Source organism: Amphibalanus amphitrite, unplaced genomic scaffold (assembly GCF_019059575.1).
Source record: "Amphibalanus amphitrite isolate SeventyFive unplaced genomic scaffold, NRLGWU_Aamphi_draft 001352F_arrow, whole genome shotgun sequence".
In the NCBI taxonomy this organism is placed as follows: Eukaryota; Metazoa; Arthropoda; class Thecostraca; order Balanomorpha; family Balanidae; genus Amphibalanus; species Amphibalanus amphitrite.
The window spans coordinates 150,503-171,708 of NW_024882845.1; the positions used below are offsets into that span (position 1 = coordinate 150,503).

The following is a 21,206-nucleotide window of genomic DNA, read 5'->3' on the forward strand; positions in this document are numbered from 1 at the left end:
CACCGCCCCTCTGCTGGGGCTGCCCTTCCGCTGTCGTCAGTAGCGCCCCTCTTGGTAGAATATACTCCTTTTCTTTTTGTAATGGGGCGCCCCTCTTCTACCGGGGGCGCCCATCTGCTGCTGGGGCGTCTGTCTTCTGCCGGATATTGTCAATGGGGCGCCCATATCCTGTTTGGCGGGCCCAACCTCTGCTGGAGGCTCCCTATTTCTGATTAACTTTTGCTGTGGCGCCTCTCTTCTGCTGGGGCGCCCCTTTTCTGCTTGGGGCGCCCGTCTCCTGCTGGAGACCCCTCTCCTCTGCTGGGGCGCCCCTGTTCTGCCAGTGGCACCCATTTTCTTATTATAGGGGCTCCTTTTTTGCTGGGGCGCCCAGCAGCTGTCAGGGCGCCCCTCTTCTCGGAATGGGGGCGCCTCTCTCCTTTTGCTGGGGCGTCGCTCCTCTTCAGGGGGACACGTCTCCTGCTAAGGGTGCCCTTCCGCTGCCAGGGGCGCCCCTCTTGAACAGAAGGTATTTTATATTCTTGTAACGAGACGCCCTCTTCTGCTGGGGGCGCCGATCTGCTGCTGGGGCGACTCTCATCTGCTGGGAATTGGCAATTGGGCGTCACTCTCATGCTTGGTGAGCCCAACTTCTGCTGGAGGCGCCCTATTTCTGCTGAACCTTTGCTGTGTCGCCGCTCTTCTGCTCGGGGCGCCCTCTCTGCCGCGGGATATGGGGGCCTTTTTCGGATGGCGGGGGGGGGGGGGGCGGCCGCCCCCGTCGCCCCCCCCCCCCTGGATCCGCGCCTGATTAGGTACATCCATTGCAGAAATATCTCAATAAGAATTTTGGACATCAAATAGGTAATCACGGCGTGCGACTTTCGTGTGAGACAAATCCCCTTGCCTTGTGACACAGCTGGTAGCAAAATTTCAACTATACCGCAGTAGTTTGCACTACCAATGTGATGGGTTTCTACCACTGAGGCTCGTTGTTATTGGAATTTCCAAATACGCGACTAGGACCCCAATCTAATCTTGAACAATCACGGCTTTGTGGCGTCCCAGAACTGGTATCAGTGACGTCAGAGACAACATGGCGGCTGCACCAGTGTATGATGTGACGTGAAACCGGCAGGCCGACCCACTCTGCAGGGAAGTCCTGCACTGCTGACCTGCAGCCAGTCGGCCACTCGCTCGGCTCGGTAAGACCTTTTTTTACCTCTCATATAACATGTGTCTGTCTTTCATTCATAGCAGTGGCGGATCCAGGGGGGGGGGCTGCGGGGGCTGGCAGCCCCCACCCAAGGAAAACTGGCGCCACTGCGCCGAAGGCGCAGTGGCGCCAATTTTCAATTCGCAACTCATCGGAGTGCCGCATACTAGGACTAGGATGCAAAAATCAGTCGAATAACGTCGTTTCAGTACGCTCCGCACCGATATTTCCAATCGTGTGGTGTCACTGTACATACTGATCCTGGGCGCCTCTTGTCAGGGCCACTGGTCGCCAATATTTCAGCGCCAATACGATGCGACTATGGCGCCCATCCGGGGCGTGGCGCCCAATTATGACCTGCAGCCCCTCCCCAGTGAAAATCCTGGATCCGCCACTGATTCATAGGTACCTATATTGGCGATTTCTGAAACATAATCAGCTCCACGAACGATGAATATAAACCTTGAGGCGTAGGTGGCTAGTGGAAATGTTGCGAAGAATGTTTTAGCAGTAGCTGAGATAGCATCAACTAGATAATATGGTAGCTCATGATACCTATGGCAGTAGTCAAAGCTGTCTTAACCCGCGTCTGACTGGGGTATTTTCAATAATTCGGGTGACTGGTGGTGACGGTGGCTCTACAGGGGCTCCCCTGCTATCTCCGAAACTGATTGTCAAAATTCTAACGATGTCTGATAGCCCTGGACAAACTGTCGACCAAAACCTAACCGTTAGGCGGCACGGGCGGACATCGATAGCAGCGCCTCTATCGGTCACTAGGGAAAGCTGGGCTGTAGGCGACGATATACCGGCTGAGTTGTCACACGTTGAATAGGTTTATAGCCATCCGTCTTGTGAAAAGTTGAACTTTTGCCTTTAATATTTCTACAGGCAATTTTAGAAGTGTCTTCGCATGGATTACAAAACCGTTTAAGATTATTGTATTCACTTCAAGCCTTCCCTATTGTTCTTGATGATGCGGGAATTTCTAATTAGTGTTTCTAGCTTAGTAAAAGAACATACTGTGCAAACGATGAAAAAAGCATAAATGGAAGATTTTAAATGCAATTTTCTCTAACAATTAATGGTAAATTCTCTACATATCAAGGAAAAGGTGCATGCTATTTCATAATTTAAAGTTCTTGGGGCCAGTTGTTTTCTTCTTTTCTTCCGTCGCTCCAATGGCCGCGAATACACTTGTGATAACGCCTATCGTTTCATTGAACTCGAGGTTACCGATGACGTAACAGGTAAGGTCAAAGTAAAATCATGTGTGTGTGTGTGTATGTAATATGTATGTTTTACCATTAGTGATGTCAATTACAGAAAATCGGAATAGGTACCGATACCAAAACCAAATACCAACCAAAACCGTGGGGAAATACCGAAACCGATCCAACATGGGAACATGAGGGAAATACCAACTTTTTACCAATTTCTTAGCCTCTTACCACATTAGTGAGGGTTCATAATACCAACAAAATACCAAACACATTATGATTGAAATAGCAAATACCAAGTTGGTATCGCTTTGGTATCGGTATACCAAAAAGTTAGTATCCGATTTACATCTCTAATTACCATCATGGACATTCCACACGGGCCGTGGCGATTACAGTTCAAACATTTAAAAATCGTTAGATATCTGCGCTGACGTCACACATTCAGAGGGGTATTCGTATGCATTAGCCCCTCTGAATCAAAATGCTGCAATTTTGAAATTCAATATTTCCGATTTAAGGCATTTCTCGATGTTGTGAGTGCCGAAACCGGTAATTGTGAGCCAGGGACCCCATTTTGGCTATATCAACTCAAATCTAACGTTAACCCTCGCATGTGTAGGGGGGGTCGGATGGATCCCCCTCCCATGGTTTTTCGCAAATAACTCGCGTAAGAAGCGGCCGATCGCGACGCAACTTTCAGTACCCTCGCATTGATCAATTGTACACCTACCCTGAAAATTTCATGACCCTGACCCAAATGACCTTTGACCTGTTACCTCTTTTCCGAGACCATGTTTGGCCGGAATCGCGATTCCGCGTATGTTGGCTCGCATTAGCCGCGCGTTTGCAAGCTTTTCGTGGTTTCAAACGTTCAAACATGTGATTTGATGTTGCTCCCATGCATAAGGGTGGGTGTCAAGGCCACATGAAGGTTAGGTCAGGTCATTGACCTTTGGTGACCTCGGGTGCCCTCGGTTCATTTTTTTCGAGTTTTACATGTTTCTAGGCTAGTTTTTGGAGCTGAATTCGAATTTAGCAACCATTTGAACATTTACGAAGTAGTTTTGGTGCCTTCGTAACATGTTACGAAGCTGTCAGAGGCGGTTGACACGTACTACGAATACCCGTCATGACGCCTACTGGTTGACCTGACCTGACCTGACCCGACCTGGTCTAAATGCTTAAAGACATTATCTGTGATCAAAACTAACACGATATTCGTGATCAGCACCCCGATAACCCCCTTAGCAGCCGCACTTTAAGACTTCCTAATAGGTCCCGATTTTCCCGACTTTGGGTCATTGACCTGACCTGGAAGGTCAACCAATGACCTAGGACCTTAAAATTGGGTATCATCGGCTTCCTCTCGTCACGGGCAACACGCTCGTTTTTTCCGCGAAGCTCTAGCTCGATCAGGGGCCAAACGGCAAGGGGGGCCTAACCGACCCCCCCCCCCCTACACATTAGAAGCTGGCAAACGCCGCACACATGCGAGGGTTAAGGTGGGAGGGTCCCTTTAACCCTCGCCCTGGCAGGGCATTTTTCATAACACGGCCTGGCAGGGGGGGGGGGGTCGATGCGACCCCCCCCCCCCCTCGCGATTGACTCCTATGGCACCCAGAAACACCAAATTTGGTAGGTAGGTGGGCCCCCCGGAGTTCTCGCCCCTGTGCAAATTTGGTTGCTCTAGGTCAATATTTAGGGGGGTTTTGGGGGGTATAAATGTAAAAATTTCGCTAAAAACAGGTCAAAAACTTTTCGCTTATAACTTTTGATCTAATTAAGATAGAGCAAAACGAAAAGCACCAGTGAACTCAGCACGTCAAGGCGCGTCGAATGATATACTTTTTAGCTTGCTTAAGTGTACTTAAAGTTTTTCTTAACCCTCGCCCGTATAGGGGGGGGGGGGTCGAACGGACCCCCCCCCCCATGGTTTTTCGCGAATAACTCGCGTAAAAAGCGGCCGATCGCGACGAAACTTTCAGTACCCTCGCGTTAATCAATTTTACACCTACCCTGAAAATTTCATGACCCTGACCCCAATGACCTTTGACCTGTGACCTACTTTTTGAGACCATGTTTGGCCGAAATCGCGATTCGGCGTATGTCGGCTCGCATTAGCCGCGCGTTTGCAGTCTTTTCGTGGTTTCAAGCGTTCAAACATGTGATATGATGTTGCCCCCATGCATTAGGGTGGGTGTCAAGGTCACCTGAAGGTCAGGTCAGGTCATTGACCTTTGGTGACCTCAGTTCACTTTTTCGAGTTTTACATGTTTCTAGGCCAGTTTTTGGAGCTGAATTCGAATTTAGCAACCATATGAACATTTACAAAGTAGTTTTGGTGCCTTCGTAACATGTTACGAAGCTGTCAGAGGCGGTTGACACCTACTAGGAATACCCGGCAGCACCCCTACTGGTTGACCTGACCTGACCTGACCCGACCTGGACTAAATGCATAAAGACATCATCTGTAATCAAAACTAACATGATATTCGTGATCAGCGCCCCGAAAAACCCCATAGCAGCCACACTTTACGACGTTCTAACAGGTTCCGATTTTCCCGACTTTTGGGTCATTGACCTGACCTGCAAGGTCAACCAATGACCTAGGACCTTAAAATTAGGTATCATCGGCTTCCTCCCGTCACGGGCAACACGCTCGTTTTTGCCGCGAAGCTCTAGCTCAATCAGGGGCGAAACGGCAAGGGGGTGTCCAACGGACCCCCCCTTATACGTTCGCGGCTGGAAAAACACCAATACGGGCGAGGGTTAATTTTTAAGTAAACTTTAATTAATCAATTAAGTTCAAGTTAACCAAATTGCATCATATCGCATATCATTCGATTCGGCTGATCACCAGGAACACAATGACACCATTTTTTTAAGCTCTAGCGTCATTATGTGCCAAGTTATTGGCCAAAACGTCATTTGACCTCAGTTGACCTCATTTGACCTGACCCATGGATAAGTACACCAAACAAAGAAGCACCAAGTGACCTGCTGTTAAGTACTGTGGTTTCAAAGCACAAAAGTGATAGAACGAAGCGGATATCTCCAGTATTTTCCGAATTTAGTATTTTCCCGTAGGCTTAACATTACGACGTAATGACCTCTAACTGACCTCAGGTCAGTGACCTCAAAAAACCCGAACTATATGTTATACAACTCGGTGAACTTAGCACACCCTGAAAGTTTGAAGGAAATCAGTCCAAAACTGTGAGCTGGACAGGTGCAAAAAGAAAATTGAAATTTGACCATGACCTTGTACCGGTTTTTCTGACCTGGTGACCTGACCCAAGGTACCCGGACCTGAAATTTTCAGGTCATATGTAAAAAGGTTGCCCCATAGGCTGTGCCAAATTTGGCGGCGCTGCGCGCCGCCGTTTTTACGCTATCTTCGAAAAACCTTAGGGGGGGGGTCGCATCGACCCCCCCCTGCCAGGGCGAGGGTTAACCCGCGAGTTGCTGGGGGGGGGCGTTAAACGCCCCCACTTTTTTTCGCCGGGCCATAGCATAAAAACGGCGCGCCGCATGCGCGCCAAATTTTTGGTACCTATAGGGAATTGATTGAAGTTTATTGTTACAAAGTTTGAAAAAAAATCGGTTGGAAAATTTTTGAGATATCGAGGTTTTAGTGACGTCATGATTTCTGAGTTTTCGACCAAAAAACGACATATGTTCAAAAAATCATATAAAATCACAGAATAGACATACAGCCATGCCGTAAACGCCGTTAGACTGGCAATACCATGAACAATCAAATGGCTATCTTCGATTATTGATTATCGTTCCGCATTTTCCAAAATCTTGAACTAAATCTGGAACATTTCACGTGATTGCTTCACGACCATGATACATGCATTTCTTAAATTGAACTTTTTGAGCCAAACACGTACACATATGATAAAATGAATGTTACCATCGTGTTCTACGCCCCAAATTACCCATAAAACATGTGTCACAGGCTGCGGATATCAGTTTTGATTTTTGGGGATATGTGCCTACCCGGTTGACCTGACCTTGACCCTGACCTATGCTTGACTGACCCCTTAATGGATCTGACACTCTTGTAGGCTTTATATGATGGATTGTGCACCGTTTTGACAGAGTTTGTGACGAGAGGCGCCCATTGCAAACTCCTGAGGTCCATGCTACTGAAAGCCCGATTTCAGGTGTTTGACCTGACCTTGACCCAACCTGTGACCTCAAAATTCAACTTTAAAGTACTCATCTGAAGCGTCTCGTCGCGCTCTTTCGTTTGCCGCCTCGTGCGTTTCGCTGCGCCTATTGGTTCTCGAGTTATCGGCTGGGGGCGTTTAACGCCCCCCCCCCCCCCCCAGCAAACGGTGGGTGGCGAAATACCCCAGCAACTGCCGGGTTAACCCGCGCCGTGCTGGTGGCCTGAACTTTCCGCCGAGTGCTGGGGGGGGGGGGGTTTTCACGCCCCCCCGTCTAACTCGGCTCCTGGGCCACGTAGCGACACGCGGTAAACGGCAATCGAAAGAGCGTCAAAAATAAGGACGAAAACACTTCGGTCATTTTTTGGGTCAGGTCAAAGGTCAGGTCACCAGAGGTCACCAAAGGTAAAATGTTGACTATTTCAACATTTTGTAAACTGCCAACGGCTATCTCGGGAACCGATAGAGCTACAGCGCCGCGGAAAAGCGCATTCGATAGCCCTTTTACAGACCTTTCTGAGTAATGTTCTCAGATTTGACCTCAGGTCAACGGTTTAGCCTCCAGAGGGCAAAAACTCCAAAAATAACCGTTTTTACGAAAAACGTTTTTTCGTCAATAACTTTTGACTCATAAGCGCCATGACATTACTTTTGCCAGCATCGTGTTCCTCTCGTCGAGACGCGTCGAATGAACTATTCGTTGACCTTGAAAGGTCATTTTGAAAATTTGACCTCAGGTCAAGGTCATGACCTGACCGAAAAGGGTCATGTTGCATATCAGTCGATCCGTATCGTCGAGCTGAACACATCTGACGTGTTTTCACCGCTCTAGCACGTCTCTATCAAAAGTTATAGCCAAAAAACTGCTGGCGACCGTTCATGACCTGAGATGACCTCAGGGGCACACAGAGGGGTCACAGGTGCATTTTTCCTATTCAGTGTGTCATGTTTACCTATGAACCGATGTTTGAGAGCGTTTTGAACGATATTCGTCCAAAAGAGGCGCATTTCAATTTTCTCCCATTGACTTATAATGGAGAGGTCGCAAAATTGACCTGACCTTAGGTCACAGATATCAAAAATCCGAGATATACATTTTATACATACTGTTACTCATATCAATCGCTGAAAGTTTCAAAGTGATCGTTCAGTCGGTGTAGCTATAGCGAGCCTTTGAACTTTTTCTGAGGTAAGGTCACTTGACGTGACCTGGTGACCTGACCTTGAATGGCCTAGGTCTGAAATTTTCACAACATGTGCGGAAATGATGTAGGAACACGTGTACCAAAAACGGCGGCGCTGCGCGCCGCCGTTTTTGAGATATTCGCGAAAAACCTGAGGGGGGGGGGGCGTAAAAACGCCCCCCCCCAGCACGGCGCGGGTTAAGGTACCCAGCCTGTACTTCGAATTCGTCAGGTCAAGGCCAGGTCATCTTTGGTCATTGAATTTAATATCGTGTATCGGTCTGGCTATTAGCTGCAGTTTGAGTTCAGGAACATGATAATGCTAGTTATATTACTGTACGATGTAAAAAACGTACCGAAAAAAAAGATTTGAAAAGTTTAAAATTGTGAAATTTGGACTACTTATGTATGTATGTATGTATGTATGTATGCATGTATCTATTTATATATGCATGTATGCATGTATGTATGCATGATAGATGGATGGATGGATGGATGGATGGATGGATGGATGGATGGATGGATGGATGGATGGATGGATGGATGGATGGATGGATGGATGGATGGATGGATGGATGGATGGATGGATGGATGGATGGATGGATGGATGGATGGATGGATGGATGGATGGATGGATGGATGGATGGATGGATGGATGGATGGATGGATGCCGGATGGATGCCGGATGGATGCCGGATGGATGCCGGATGGATGCCGGATGGATGCCGGATGGATGCCGGATGGATGCCGGATGGATGCCGGATGGATGCCGGATGGATGCCGGATGGATGCCGGATGGATGCCGGATGGATGCCGGATGGATGCCGGATGGATGCCGGATGGATGCCGGATGGATGCCGGATGGATGCCGGATGGATGCCGGATGGATGCCGGATGGATGCCGGATGGATGCCGGATGGATGCCGGATGGATGCCGGATGGATGCCGGATGGATGCCGGATGGATGGATGGATGGATGGATGGATGGATGGATGGATGCCGGATGGATGGATGGATGGATGGATGGATGGATGGATGCCGGATGGATGGATGGATGGACATGGATGCCGGATGGATGGATGGATGGATGGATGCCGGATGGATGGATGGATGGATGGATGCCGGATGGATGGATGGATGGACGGATGGATGGATGGATGGATGGATGACATATGTATGAAAAAAACTGATAAGTCTGTGTCAACTATCGCATTTAGCCCTCCAAAACATATTCCAGAGGGTCGTTCTCTGGCGGCGCCATGCCGACGCCTATCGCGTTCCGTCGGCGGCTGCTGCTGACCTGCTGCTGCTCGCTGCTGGTGCTGCTGCTGGTGGCCCAGCAGGTCGTGCATCAGGCTCCTTGGATGGAGCCCCCAGCCGTTCCGGAGCCGCGCCCGGGCGCCGCCGTACTGCCGCAGTACGGCCGGTACCAGTACCTGCTGAACAGTCCCGTGTGTGGTGGCGAGGAGGAGGTGCGGGCCGTGATCGTGGTCCACTCGGACCCGCGCCGCCCGGAGGTGCGCCAGGCCATCAGGGACTCGCTGCCGGCAGCCGAGCTGGCCCAGCTCGGTCTGAGGCGCGCCTTTATGCTGGCAGAGGCGTCCACCAAGCTTCGGGAGGACGACACCACCATATCCCAAGTGAGAGCCGTTTTTGCGGTCTTGCAAAGACTTATCTTACAAGTGAGCAGTGGCGCGGGAACTATTTTTCTGACGGATGGGAGCGGGTGTCCCCACCTGATATTTCCTGGCATCGTTTCATAACATGGATCATCGTAGCCCGTAGGGAATCACCAAGTCTAGTGCTCCCACGGGTTTTAGGCCAGTCATTTTTTCTTTTTCCCTGATAAGAAAAACGAAAGTACTTTTCTAAAGTTACAACTTTTCCCTTTCACCTGCGTCAAGTATTTACCTACATTTTGGTAGCCAGGAACAAAGGTTCCATTATATACTGGCTACAGTTCATAGGCGCGGAAACCAGGGGAGGGGGAGGGGCAGTGGGGGCAGCGTGCTCTCACAACTCTGGGGCCGTGGGGTCTCTGCCCACAGCTTTTCATAGGGCCAGGAACCGTTGGGGCAGATTGTCATCAAATTAGGGGTTATGGGTCATAAAGGAAAACCGAAATGAAAGAAAGCATGACATTGAAAAATCACCTTCTTTTCCTGGCTCGACAGCTCATGTGGCAGATTTAACCCTCGCATGTGTGCGGCGTTTTCCAGCTTATGTGTAGGGGGGGGGGTCGGTTGGACCCCCCCCCCCTTGCCGTTTGGCCCCTGATCGAGCTAGAGCTTCGCGGAAAAAACGAGCGTGTTACCCGTGACGAGAGGAAGCCGATGATACCCAATTTTAAGGTCCTAGGTCATTGGTTGACCTTCCAGGTCAGGTCAATGACCCAAAGTCGGGAAAATCGGGACCTATTAGAAAGTCGTAAAGTGTGGCTGCTAAGGGGTTTTTCGGGGTGCTGATCACGAATATCGTGTTAGTTTTGATCACAGATGATGTCTTTAAGCATTTAGACCAGGTCGGGTCAGGTCAGGTCAGGTCAATCAGTAGGCGTCGTGACGGGTATTCGTAGTACGTGTCAACCGCCTCTGACAGCTTCGTAACATGTTACGAAGGCACCAAAACTACTTCGTAAATGTTCAAATGGTTGCTAAATTCGAATTCAGCTCCAAAAACTAGCCTAGAAACATGTAAAACTCGAAAAAGTGAACCGAGGTCACCCGAGGTCACCAAAGGTCAATGACCTGACCTGACCTTCAGGTGACCTTGACACCCACCCTAATGCATGGGAGCAACATCAAATCACATGTTTGAACGTTTGAAATCACGAAAAGCTTGCAAACGCGCGGCTAATGCGAGCCGACGTACGCCGAATCGCGATTCCGGCCAAACATGGTCTCGGAAAAGAGGTCACAGGTCAAAGGTCATTTGGGTCAGGGTCATGAAATTTTCAGGGTAGGTGTAAAATTGATCAATGCGAGGGTACTGAAACTTTCGTCGCGATCAGCCGCTTTTTACGCGAGTTATTCGCGAAAAACCATGGGGGGGGTCCATCCGACCCCCCCCCCCCTACACATGCGAGGGTTAATTAATTAAGGCTGAAACAGACTCTTTCCGCATTCAGTAAATCGCATGCGAGAGCTTATATTCAAATATATTATAATTCTACCCGCATCAATCTCATGCGTGAGGTGCGTGTGATTGAGCCGTGAGTGTTTCATGTATTTGAATAGGCTCTCGAGCGCGATTTCCTGACTGCAGAAAGAGTCTGTTTCAGGCTTTACCTTTCACTGGCATTTTTTACCACAGTTTGCGGTGGCGGCGGAGAATGCTCTCTATCACGACATAGTGCAGGGAGACTTCCACGACTCCTACTACAACCTGACCTACAAGCACATCATGGCCCTCGACTGGGCCACCACCTTCTGTCCCCAGGCCAGGTGAGGGGATGGGTTGGTGCGCTCTGAAACCGCATTGAACAAGGATAAGGATTTGATACGATATGGACCAAAGTTCGAGTAGGTTAAGTGGCGCTGGGCTCTAGTTAGTGACCACCAAATGGTGCAACGCCGAACTTAGCCCGGTCAGAGGGATAAGACGATAAATGGCCATCTCGAAGGGGCCTAGTCTATAGGTCTTCTTCATCTTATAACATGGTTGGTTACCAATGATAATCCGGCGCAAAACTAAAGGGAGGTGTCTCACTGCTCAATGCATTGATAAGCGAGAGCTGACTGTTGGCCATTTGGTAGAGGTGATGCTTCAAAAACGATTTTCAGGATTTATTCAGAAATGTATGTGTTCAATTTTGGTTTACTTGTTGGTCAGATCAGATCAATCCACTTTTGTTGCAGACATATAATCAAGATGGATGACGACATAGCTTACAATGTGTACGAGGTACTGCACTTGCTGGAGAAGACCCCTGATAAGGGATACCTGGGTGGAAATGCCTTCCGAACGTCCAAACCCTACCGGGGTAATTCTAAATGGCATGTCAGCCTAGAGGAGTGGCCAAAGGAGTATTACCCGCCGTACATATCAGGTAGGTTTTTCCGTAGTTAGGATATTTTACGAATTCCAAGAGATCCAGATTGAATAGCGTCTATGAACAGAAACTTTGACCAGCTCGTAATCGAGGACCTGAAATGGAATTACTCGACTTTAAGACGATGTGTTGTCTCGCTTAGTTCGACGTGCCTCAAAGTATCACGGGCTGTACATAAACCCCCGCAGAGACGGTAGCGTCCTCGAATTATGACAGATTTCTGCCTTTGTTGTATTTGCGCAGCAAAATTAATTTATTGACGATCATCCAGAGTTTCATGATTTGCTTTTTATCTTTCTTCAGGAGGCACGTCTTATTAACCCTCGCCCGCACATGCCATTTTGCCATCCTAGAACGCACATGGGGGGGGGGGGTTGCCACCCCCCCCGCGCCATTTCGTTCCTGTTGGAGATAGAGCTTAGCAGTAAAGACCAAAAAGATTCTTTGGGAAGAGACGAATCCAATGATATCCAGTTTCACCTTCTCAGGTCAGTCATTGACCTTCCAGGTCAGGTCAAACTAAAAAATGTTGCTGTTTTGGGTCACCGTTGGATATCAAGTGCGCTGCTTATCAAATACCGATGACGATGCTGTTTTCTGGTGCCAAGCCAGCTAGAACCTCTTTGTCACACTATCCGACCAGAATTTTGCTGCTGAGGTCATTTCAGGTCAAGTTAGGTCAAGGTCAATTATATGTGTTTGTATGTCTGTGTGTGTCTGTGTGTATACTGATGTGTGCACCGATTGTTTTTGGGTGCATATCACATGAAATCATGATCTGAGAAGCTTTTACCAACAATGCAGTCAAAAAACTTCACAAAAAGTAAATTCAGCTTGCCTAAAACGCAATTATCTTAGATGACCTAGGTTGACCTTGACCCTGACCTTGACCTCTGTACATCGTCGAACAACATGTTCCATGATAGGTGGGAGGTAAGACTGGCAAAAAAGGCCGAAATCAGGGTGTCAAAAGCTCACAAGGCCCATGGCAAACGCAAGATGTTGAGAATTGGCCATTTGGGTCATGACATGACCTGAAAAACAAGGTCATATCTCCGAAACCAAAAATCACAGAAACTTGAAATTTTCAGTGGACATCAAGAAAGGATAGACGAGCAGCTATACGAAAAATCAGCCCTCTAGCTCTAAAAATGTTGAGTGCAGAGCAGAAAGACTGCCTGGGGGGGTGGCAACCACCCCCCCCCCCCCATGTGCGGGCGAGGGTTAACAGCATATAAAAACCACCTCACTGAGACAAAAGGAACCCGAGCACGGACATGAGTGGGCGCCGTGGGGACGATAGTAACGCGGCGCCCAGTTCCTTGTGCAACCTAAATCCCGGTCGTTTATTTACATTTTCCTTATGATTGCATCGTGTGCTCACGCTATAGCCATTGATGTTTCTTGCATTGTGCAACTGGCGGCCCCCTATTGCGCTCTCCGACCCGCTAAGGCGAAGTCGTTGAGAGCCAATGCCGACTGGCGGCCAAGGTGTTAGTACGCCTGTGGTCGCCGGGCGCCCCTCCCCAGCACGGGGCCGTCATTATCCCTTCCCTTTTGCCTCCTACACATTAGATTAAACGTAGGGGTTTTTCCCCGCGCTCTTTGGCTTCAACGCGGGGTTTTCCCCTTTGCAATAGGCGTCAGGTTTTTTGTTATTTAGGACTTTTTCCCTGACCAATACACCCGACACCAGTACACTGACACCTTCCACAAGTGTATGAATATGTGATGTGAATAAATGTTACCGTTTCTTCATCTGTGTTTTTTGTTCCGGCTTTTTCGGCACTTCGGCAAAAGTAAGTTTCCCCATTAACCCTATTAGTGGCAGGGGGGGTTGTTTTTATCCACCCCTCAGGTTTTTCGGGAATATCTCCGAAACTGCTGAAGCTACGATGCTGAAATTTTCTGACTTTTCCTAAAACTAAATTGGGCACATTCCCTGAAAATTTCAAGTTCATAACTTTACCAGGGGCGGCTCCAGAGCACTGGGAATTGGGGGGTTCTATTCGTGAAGCGAGTCATTTGGGCGAAGATCACGATGCTGCACCAGTTTTACGAACAGTGAATGAAAGGTATCATGTGATAACATATACAAAGTTTTTGTGCATCCTCTTTTGACACGTTTTTGCTATAATAGGCGGATCCAGGCGTCCAAAAAGGGGGGTTATTTTTTACCTCCCAACATAGGTGCCCTGACACCGCCTATGCATGACCAATACAATTTTAGTCGTTCTCTCATAAGAAAATTGTAACATAACAAGACCATTGCCACCCTTTTTAGAAACAGTACCAACAAAAACCTTATTTACTATACTTTTTGTGCACCCCCAATCTCAATGATCTGTATCCGCCTATGATTTTTGAAAATGCATATTTTTAGGATCCATGTGAATTCCTGGTTCATTCTCTATCGATCGGCAAAAGTTGCGTTAAGATTGGTTCAGAAACCTGGCCGTGATAAACAGTCTAAAATGTATCTGCAATTTGCCCGTTTTTACCCCCCTCTACCCCCCTATTGACATTTTTTAATTTTTTTTTTAAAGAAATATAGATCTCGTTGAGCCAAATCGAATGCCGTTTGAATTTTGAAAATCAGCCCGTTAGATCTCGAGATATCAAGGGGGGGTCGTAAACAGCCCCCCCCCCCTGCCACTAATAGGGGTAGCCAGGAGCCTGCCACTAATATGGTTAAATTTGCTCACACACGCTAAGGATGGGCTCCCACGTTGCTATTGCTTCCGGGTTCACATAAACCGGCTTAACGTAAAACTTTGTTCCTGGCCAAAATTGTCAGATGTAATGACCCCCGGCTCCAGACTGGTTTTAGGCTGGCGGAGCAAAAAAAAAAAAAATTGAAATAAAGCCCTAGCAGTATAAAATGATAAATATTGTTTTTAAGTACGCATGACCGCCATGTATGTACACATGCCTCATGCCTGACCCGCATCCGTCCACAATATTGCAATAGTCATATGTAAATAACTCAATATGACACACTAGGTAGCAGAACACTGTCACTTTGTTCTCATCAACAATTTGACTTCAATGAGTGTGAAAATTGGCAGTTGAAACAGGGACATTCATTATAATAATACGTCAAGGCACTTACAGGGATTCTAACAAGAATTTGTGCTCGTTTTCAGGCTGGCTGTACATCGTCAGTCAGGATGTTGCTCGTGCAATGGTTAGACGGTCCACCGAGGTACCGCTCTTCTGGATCGACGATCTGTTCATCACTGGCATGATAACAGAACAACTGGGTATCTACGTCACGGGCTTTAATCAGTAAGTGTATGCATTAACTTCACCTGGTGACCTGACCTGACATGACCTGGGGTCGAAAATTTCACACATTGTCCAAAATTGATTTACAAAATGCTACTTAAAGCGGCGCGGCGCTACGCGTCGCGGTTTTTTATTCACACGCAAAAACGCGACAGGGTGGTAACATATGCTCCCCCCACTGGGGCGAATGTTAATTAGGCATCTCATGTTCTGACTTTTGATCACGGGCTTTTTGATAGGACTGGGCTTTTATGTAAATATTTAACCATATTTTACGGCACATCTGTCATTTCATGTCAGACATCTGTCGTGGGTATTGTCTAATACATACAATCAACAAATCTTACGACAAAGTGCAAATCTCAGCACAAATCTACAAATGTTGGCATGCAACTCTAAAGTTTTTTTAACCACGCCCCTGTATTTTCAGGATCTGACGTTTGAGCTATCCCATCCCCCCGTTCTAACTCGGCTTTTTAGGCCACGTAGCAACATGCAGTAGGCGGCGTTCGAAAGAGCGCTAAAAATCAAAAATAGGTAATTTGATTCTGTCACTTTTTTCAGACTAAGGCAAAGTTCAGTCATTGCTCTTTTACTAGTCTCTTTCAAAAGTTACTGTCGTAAAGCTTCTATATCTATAATAAAGACCTTTCCTGACCTGCGATGACCCAAGGGGTAAACAGAGGGCTCACGAATGTAATTTTCCGATTCAGTGCAGTTTCATGTTCACCTATAACTTGAGAGTGTTTAGTATATCCTTCGACCAAAGAGACGCATTTCAATTTTTTCCATTGATTTAGAACTAAGAGGTCGCAAAACTGACCTGACCCTAGGTCACCGATATCAATTTTTTGAAGCATGGCGTTCCTTGCATAGTACTGTCCTTATCAATCGCTGAAAGTTTCAAACACATTGTTCAGTCGCTGTAGCTGTTGCAAACATTATAACTTTATCTCGGCTAACGCCACTTGACGTAACCTGGTTACCTGCCCTTAACCCTCGCCCTGGCAGGGCATTTTTCATAACACAGCGTGGCGTGGGGGGGGGGGGGCTCGATGCTACCCAGCCCCTAGCGTTTCGAAACTAAGCGTCGTAGCGCTTCGCAACAAAGACCAGTCGATTGCTCTCAACGAGTACTCGCGATTGGTGGTATATCTTTTGACCCTGGGTCAATAATTGCTCACGTTATGGCAGGTCAAAGGTCAAATTTCGGAGAAAAAGCTATAATTTCCAAGTTACTTAACCAATTTTGGCGAATCTATGAAAGAAGGAACGTGAAACAAATTCCAGTAACGCGGAATGTACAATGTAAAATTTATCAACGAATTAGCAACAAAATGATGTATAGTTGATTGCATTTCAGTCATTACTTGCGTGGCTTAGGCCCCGGGAACACTGAAGTTCACACACGTTGCCGGCGAGAACGGTTGTAATTGATCTGGGTTGACGTTGTGTAGAGGTCAAAGAACAGTTTTGAAGGCGCTTAGGTGGTAGCTGAGCCACAGATCCAGCTTCTGGACCTCAAGAAATTCCACTAAACACAGCTCATATCACGGAGGTCAGCGTGTTACGATTCGAGGTCATTGACCTTTGTTGACCTCTGAAAGGTCAATATACAGTGTAAAGATTCATGTCTTGTCAAATTCTGACATAAATCACATGGAATAGTTTCGTTCTTGTCGATGAGATAACATCCAGCTACGCGGAATGTACGATCTTGTCAAACACGGTCGGAGATTGTACCTATTATGACGTCATAGCTCGGTGACCTGAAATGACCCGAAAATATTTTTTCTTGCCAAACATAGTGCAAAGGATGCCTCAGAGGCTATGTAAAATTCTAGCACGATTCGACTAAAAGTTCGGCGCCCATCGCCAAAAAAAAAAAAAAAAAAAAACAGGGGAGGGTCACATCGACCTTTTTAACTGTCGCCAGTGCAACAGTTAAAATGCCTGGGTCAAAAATTTTCACAAGTAAAAATACATATAAAGGTGTGGCACTCCATTGTGTTTGAGATATTTGTAAAAAAAAATAAATGTTAGGAGGGGGTTGATCCCTCCCCACAGTGCAGCAAGGTGGTGGTGAAAATGAACGGCGCATTATATCAACGTTCGCGGATGTTTGAGTTTCGTTGCACGGCTGACCCTATCATGTGTCTCCAAACAGAACTTCTATGATAACTTTGATAAGACCTTTGATGGCTGACACTAGCGCACCCTGCCCTCTCCTCCCCACTCCCAGGGTCCCCCGCTAGGGTATCACGTAGCCTATATTGCACCGACACCTTCCTCAACCTTGACCATGTGCTTTTTAGCCTAAGATATTCTCTCAGGTTTGTTGATGTTACCTGAGCTAACGATTGTATTTTTCTTCATGACAGACTTTTCGCCACGTCGGCTGAATGCGTCCGTCACACGGTCAACCAGAACTACCCCCGGCTCGGACGACCCAGCGGCACCGTCTTCAGTCCCAGCGTGGTGGTTACGCCCACCGACCGCGACCTGGATGCGCTGAAGGCCTTCAACAGCCTCTGTCGCTACTGCAGGAGCCGGCCGTGCCGCAAGAGGGAGCGAGGGAAAGTGTGTGCAAATAGCTTGACGGAGTTTTAAATGGACTGCTTAGTGGTTAGTGCTTATATTTGGAACACCGGCTCCGTTAACCCACGAGCCGCTGGGGGGGGGGGGATAAAGTTGCCCCCCCCCCTTTACGTTTTGTGGAATATCTCCGAAACCTGATGAGCTACGAACGTGAAACTTGGCATAGCTTCAAATGAATACCTAGGCAATGTTTGAAGAAAGTTTGGTGGCTGTAGCATCTAAGATGACGTCACAGTGACGTCATAAAGTTTTGTCGTTTCCCGATATGGACCGTTTCTGATGACGCTGAGCATGAAACTCAACTGTAAATGAACTAGACAGCACCTGCTGTCATCCTAAAACATCTAAGTACACTTCCATCTAGTTCCTAACCAATAATCGGCCCTTTATATTCGGTCCCATATACCTGATGTATCGTGAGGAAACTGAGAGTCGCAAATCTATAATTTGACTTATGACGTCACTGTGACGTCATTTCAAATGAGATCGACACCAAATTTGGACACAACCTCGGCTAGGTATTCAGGAAGATGTGTGCAAAGTTTCGCTTCTCTATCTCTTCGCGTTGCGACGATATCGCCGCGGAAGTAAAGGGGGGGGGCAACTATATGCCCCCCCCCCCCCCCCCCAGCGGCCGGCGGGTGGCGCGGAGGCCCAGCGGCCGCCGGGTTAACCGTGCATGACTGGAGGGAGGGGAGGGGCTCAACAGAACTCCGCTTCCGTTTTTCCGCAATATCTTCCACATTGCTGGACATATGGACACCCCAGTCATGCGCGGGTTAAAACCACAAAAACTGCAAACGCGCGGATAATGTGAGCCGACCGCCGAATCGCGATTCCGGCCAAAAATGGTCTCGAGATGGTTGGTGTGTTCACGTGGGTGCAGTATTGTGATATGGAGAGGTGTGATGGGTTGTGATTTTAGTGATTTTTTGTGTATTTCCGCCACATGAGACTTGCTTGGGTGGCTGTCTTCATAGATATTATCTATGGCCGTCTTGGATGGTCAAGGTGGCCTGAGAGACAGGCTAATGGACTGGAGTAAGAACAGGCCACGGCAACATAAAATACACCATCGCCATGGTTTTCAGGAGATCTTTTCTGGCTGAAACCACCGACAGCCTGTAGCAACTTTACCACTCACACGCCAGTTGCGGCGACACCAAAGTACCTATTCATTGTTTATGCACCCATATTCATGTCTAGTGTATGTGCATTGTGTGCTGTGGCTGAGGTCTTCCTGTTCCTGCCCTGGCCTACACTGTCTGCGTTTTTCCTCATGCCTGTCTGCATGCGTGAAACGCCGCGTTGTTTAGCTAAGTGGTAGGTAGCCCGTTTTGTTCACGGTTCGCAATGCGCATCCTCCATCGATGACATGCCGTATTGTATTGTGTTGATATTATCATTCTGTTGATTGTGTCATGCTATTACTGCGAGCAAAGACGATGTACATTACTGTGCGCGTTTTCAGATCACCTTCGGATCAATTGCTTCGGGTGATTCCAGTTATCGCTTTGACCCATTTTATAGTCCAGTATTGCCATTTGTTTAATTTCTGAAATAAACAAGCCGTTTATGAAAAACATGGTCTCGAGAAATAGTACACAGGTCAAATGTCATTTCGTTCAGAGTCATGAATTTCTCGGGGTATATGTACCTATCTTTAATCATATCGAGGGTATTGAAAGGTTCGTCACGATCGGTGACTTTTTACGCGAGTTATTCGCGAGAAACCAAGGGGCAGGGACAGGGTCCGTCCGACCCCCATATAAGTGCGAGGGTTAACCCAATGCATATGAATAAAAGTATGAGTGTTAATTTCGGAATCGTAGTGGGAAGATCAGTTAATGGCTCATTACTCCATTCACCATTGACATCTTTCTTCCTCCTTCTTATCCCTCGCATGTGTGCGGCGTTTGCCAGCTTCTAATGTGTAGGGGGAGGGGGGTCGGTTGGACCCCCCCTTGCCGTTTGGCCCCTGATCGAGCTAGAGCTTCGCGGAAAAAACGAGCGTGTTGCACGTGACGAGAGGAAGCTGATGATACCCAATTTTAAGGTCCTAGGTTATTGGGTGACCTTCCAGGTCAGGTCAATGACCCAAAGTCGGGAAAATCGGGACCTGTTAGAAAGTCGTAAAGTGTGGCTGCTAAGGGGTTTTCGGGGTGCTGATCACGAATATCGTGTTAGTTTTGATCACAGATGATGTCTTTAAGCATATAGACCAGGTCGGGTCAGGTCAGGTCAGGTCAACCAGTAGGCATCGTGACGGGTATTCGTAGTACGTGTCAACCGCCTCTGACAGTTTCGTAACATGTTACGAAGGCACCAAAATTACTTCGTAAATGTCAAAATGGTTGCTAAATTCGAATTCAGCTCCAAAAACTAGCCTAGAAATATGTATAGCTCGAAAAAGTGAGCCGAGGTCACCCGAGGTCATCAAAGGTCAATGACCTGACCTGACCTTCAGGTGACCTTAACACCCACCCTAATGCATGGAAGCAACATCAAATCACATGTTTGAACGTTTGAAACCACGAAAAGCTTGCAAACGCGCGGCTAATGCGAGCCGACATACGCAGAATCGCGATTCCGGCCAAACATGGTCTCGGAAAAGAGGTCACAGGTCAAAGGTCATTTGGGTCAGGGTCATGAAATTTTCAGGGTAGGTGTAAAATTGATCAATGTGAGGGTACTGAAAGTTTCGTCGCGATCGCCCGCTTTTTACGCGAGTTATTCGCGAAAAACCATGGGGGGTCCATCCGACCCCCCCCCCCCTACACATGCGAGGGTTATATAATTATTATTATTTTTTTTTTATCCTTCGCCCCAGTGGGGGGGGCATATGTTACCACCCTGTCGCGTTTTTCGCGTGTGAATAAAAAACCGCGGCGCGTAGCGCCGCGTCGCTTGGGGTAGCTTTTGGTACATCAATTTTGGACAATGTGTGAAATTTTTGACCCCAGGTCATGTCAGGTCAGGTCACCAGGTCAAGTTAACTGACCAAGCCTTAAAAAAAGTTTGCAATCGTGTCCAGCCTACAGTGTTTGTCAGAAAGGTTTTAAACTTGGTGGATTGCATGCTGTTATGGGAGCCTACAATTTGTATATCTCGGATTTTTTATATCCATGACCTAAGGTCAGGTCAGTGGCATGACCTTTCCATTACAAGTCAATGGAGAAAAATGAAAATGCCTCTAGATCCGTGTGTACGCATAGGAACAGTCCAAATATTTCAGAATCACAATGATTTAGTCAACTCGTGATGACCAAGGTGTCATTTTTGCTGATAGCCTCTAGAAAGGTCATGCGAGGTCATTTGAGGCTACAAACAGTTTTTTGCCAATAACTCGCGATTGGAAAGAGATAGAACGCTGGGGATGGTCTCATTGTGTTTGTCTTGTTGAGACGCATCGACTGATATGCAACATGACCTTTTCTGGTCAGGTCATGACCTTGACCTGAGGTCAAATTTCTAAGTTGACCTTTCAAG

General features: G+C 47.6%; 1 protein-coding gene across 1 annotated transcript; it reads left to right on the plus strand.

Annotated features, from left to right (window-relative positions):
* Positions 1-1,066: 1,066 nt before the first annotated feature.
* Positions 1,067-19,300, plus strand: LOC122372370 (beta-1,3-galactosyltransferase 5-like). Its single transcript, XM_043349490.1, has 6 exons — positions 1,067-1,184; positions 9,018-9,420; positions 11,093-11,223; positions 11,638-11,828; positions 14,978-15,119; positions 17,501-19,300. The coding sequence occupies exons 2-6, from the start codon at positions 9,040-9,042 to the stop codon at positions 17,727-17,729; spliced, it is 1,074 nt and encodes a 357-aa protein (XP_043205425.1). The 5' UTR covers positions 1,067-1,184; positions 9,018-9,039; the 3' UTR covers positions 17,730-19,300.
* The last annotated feature ends 1,906 nt before the right edge of the window (positions 19,301-21,206 follow it).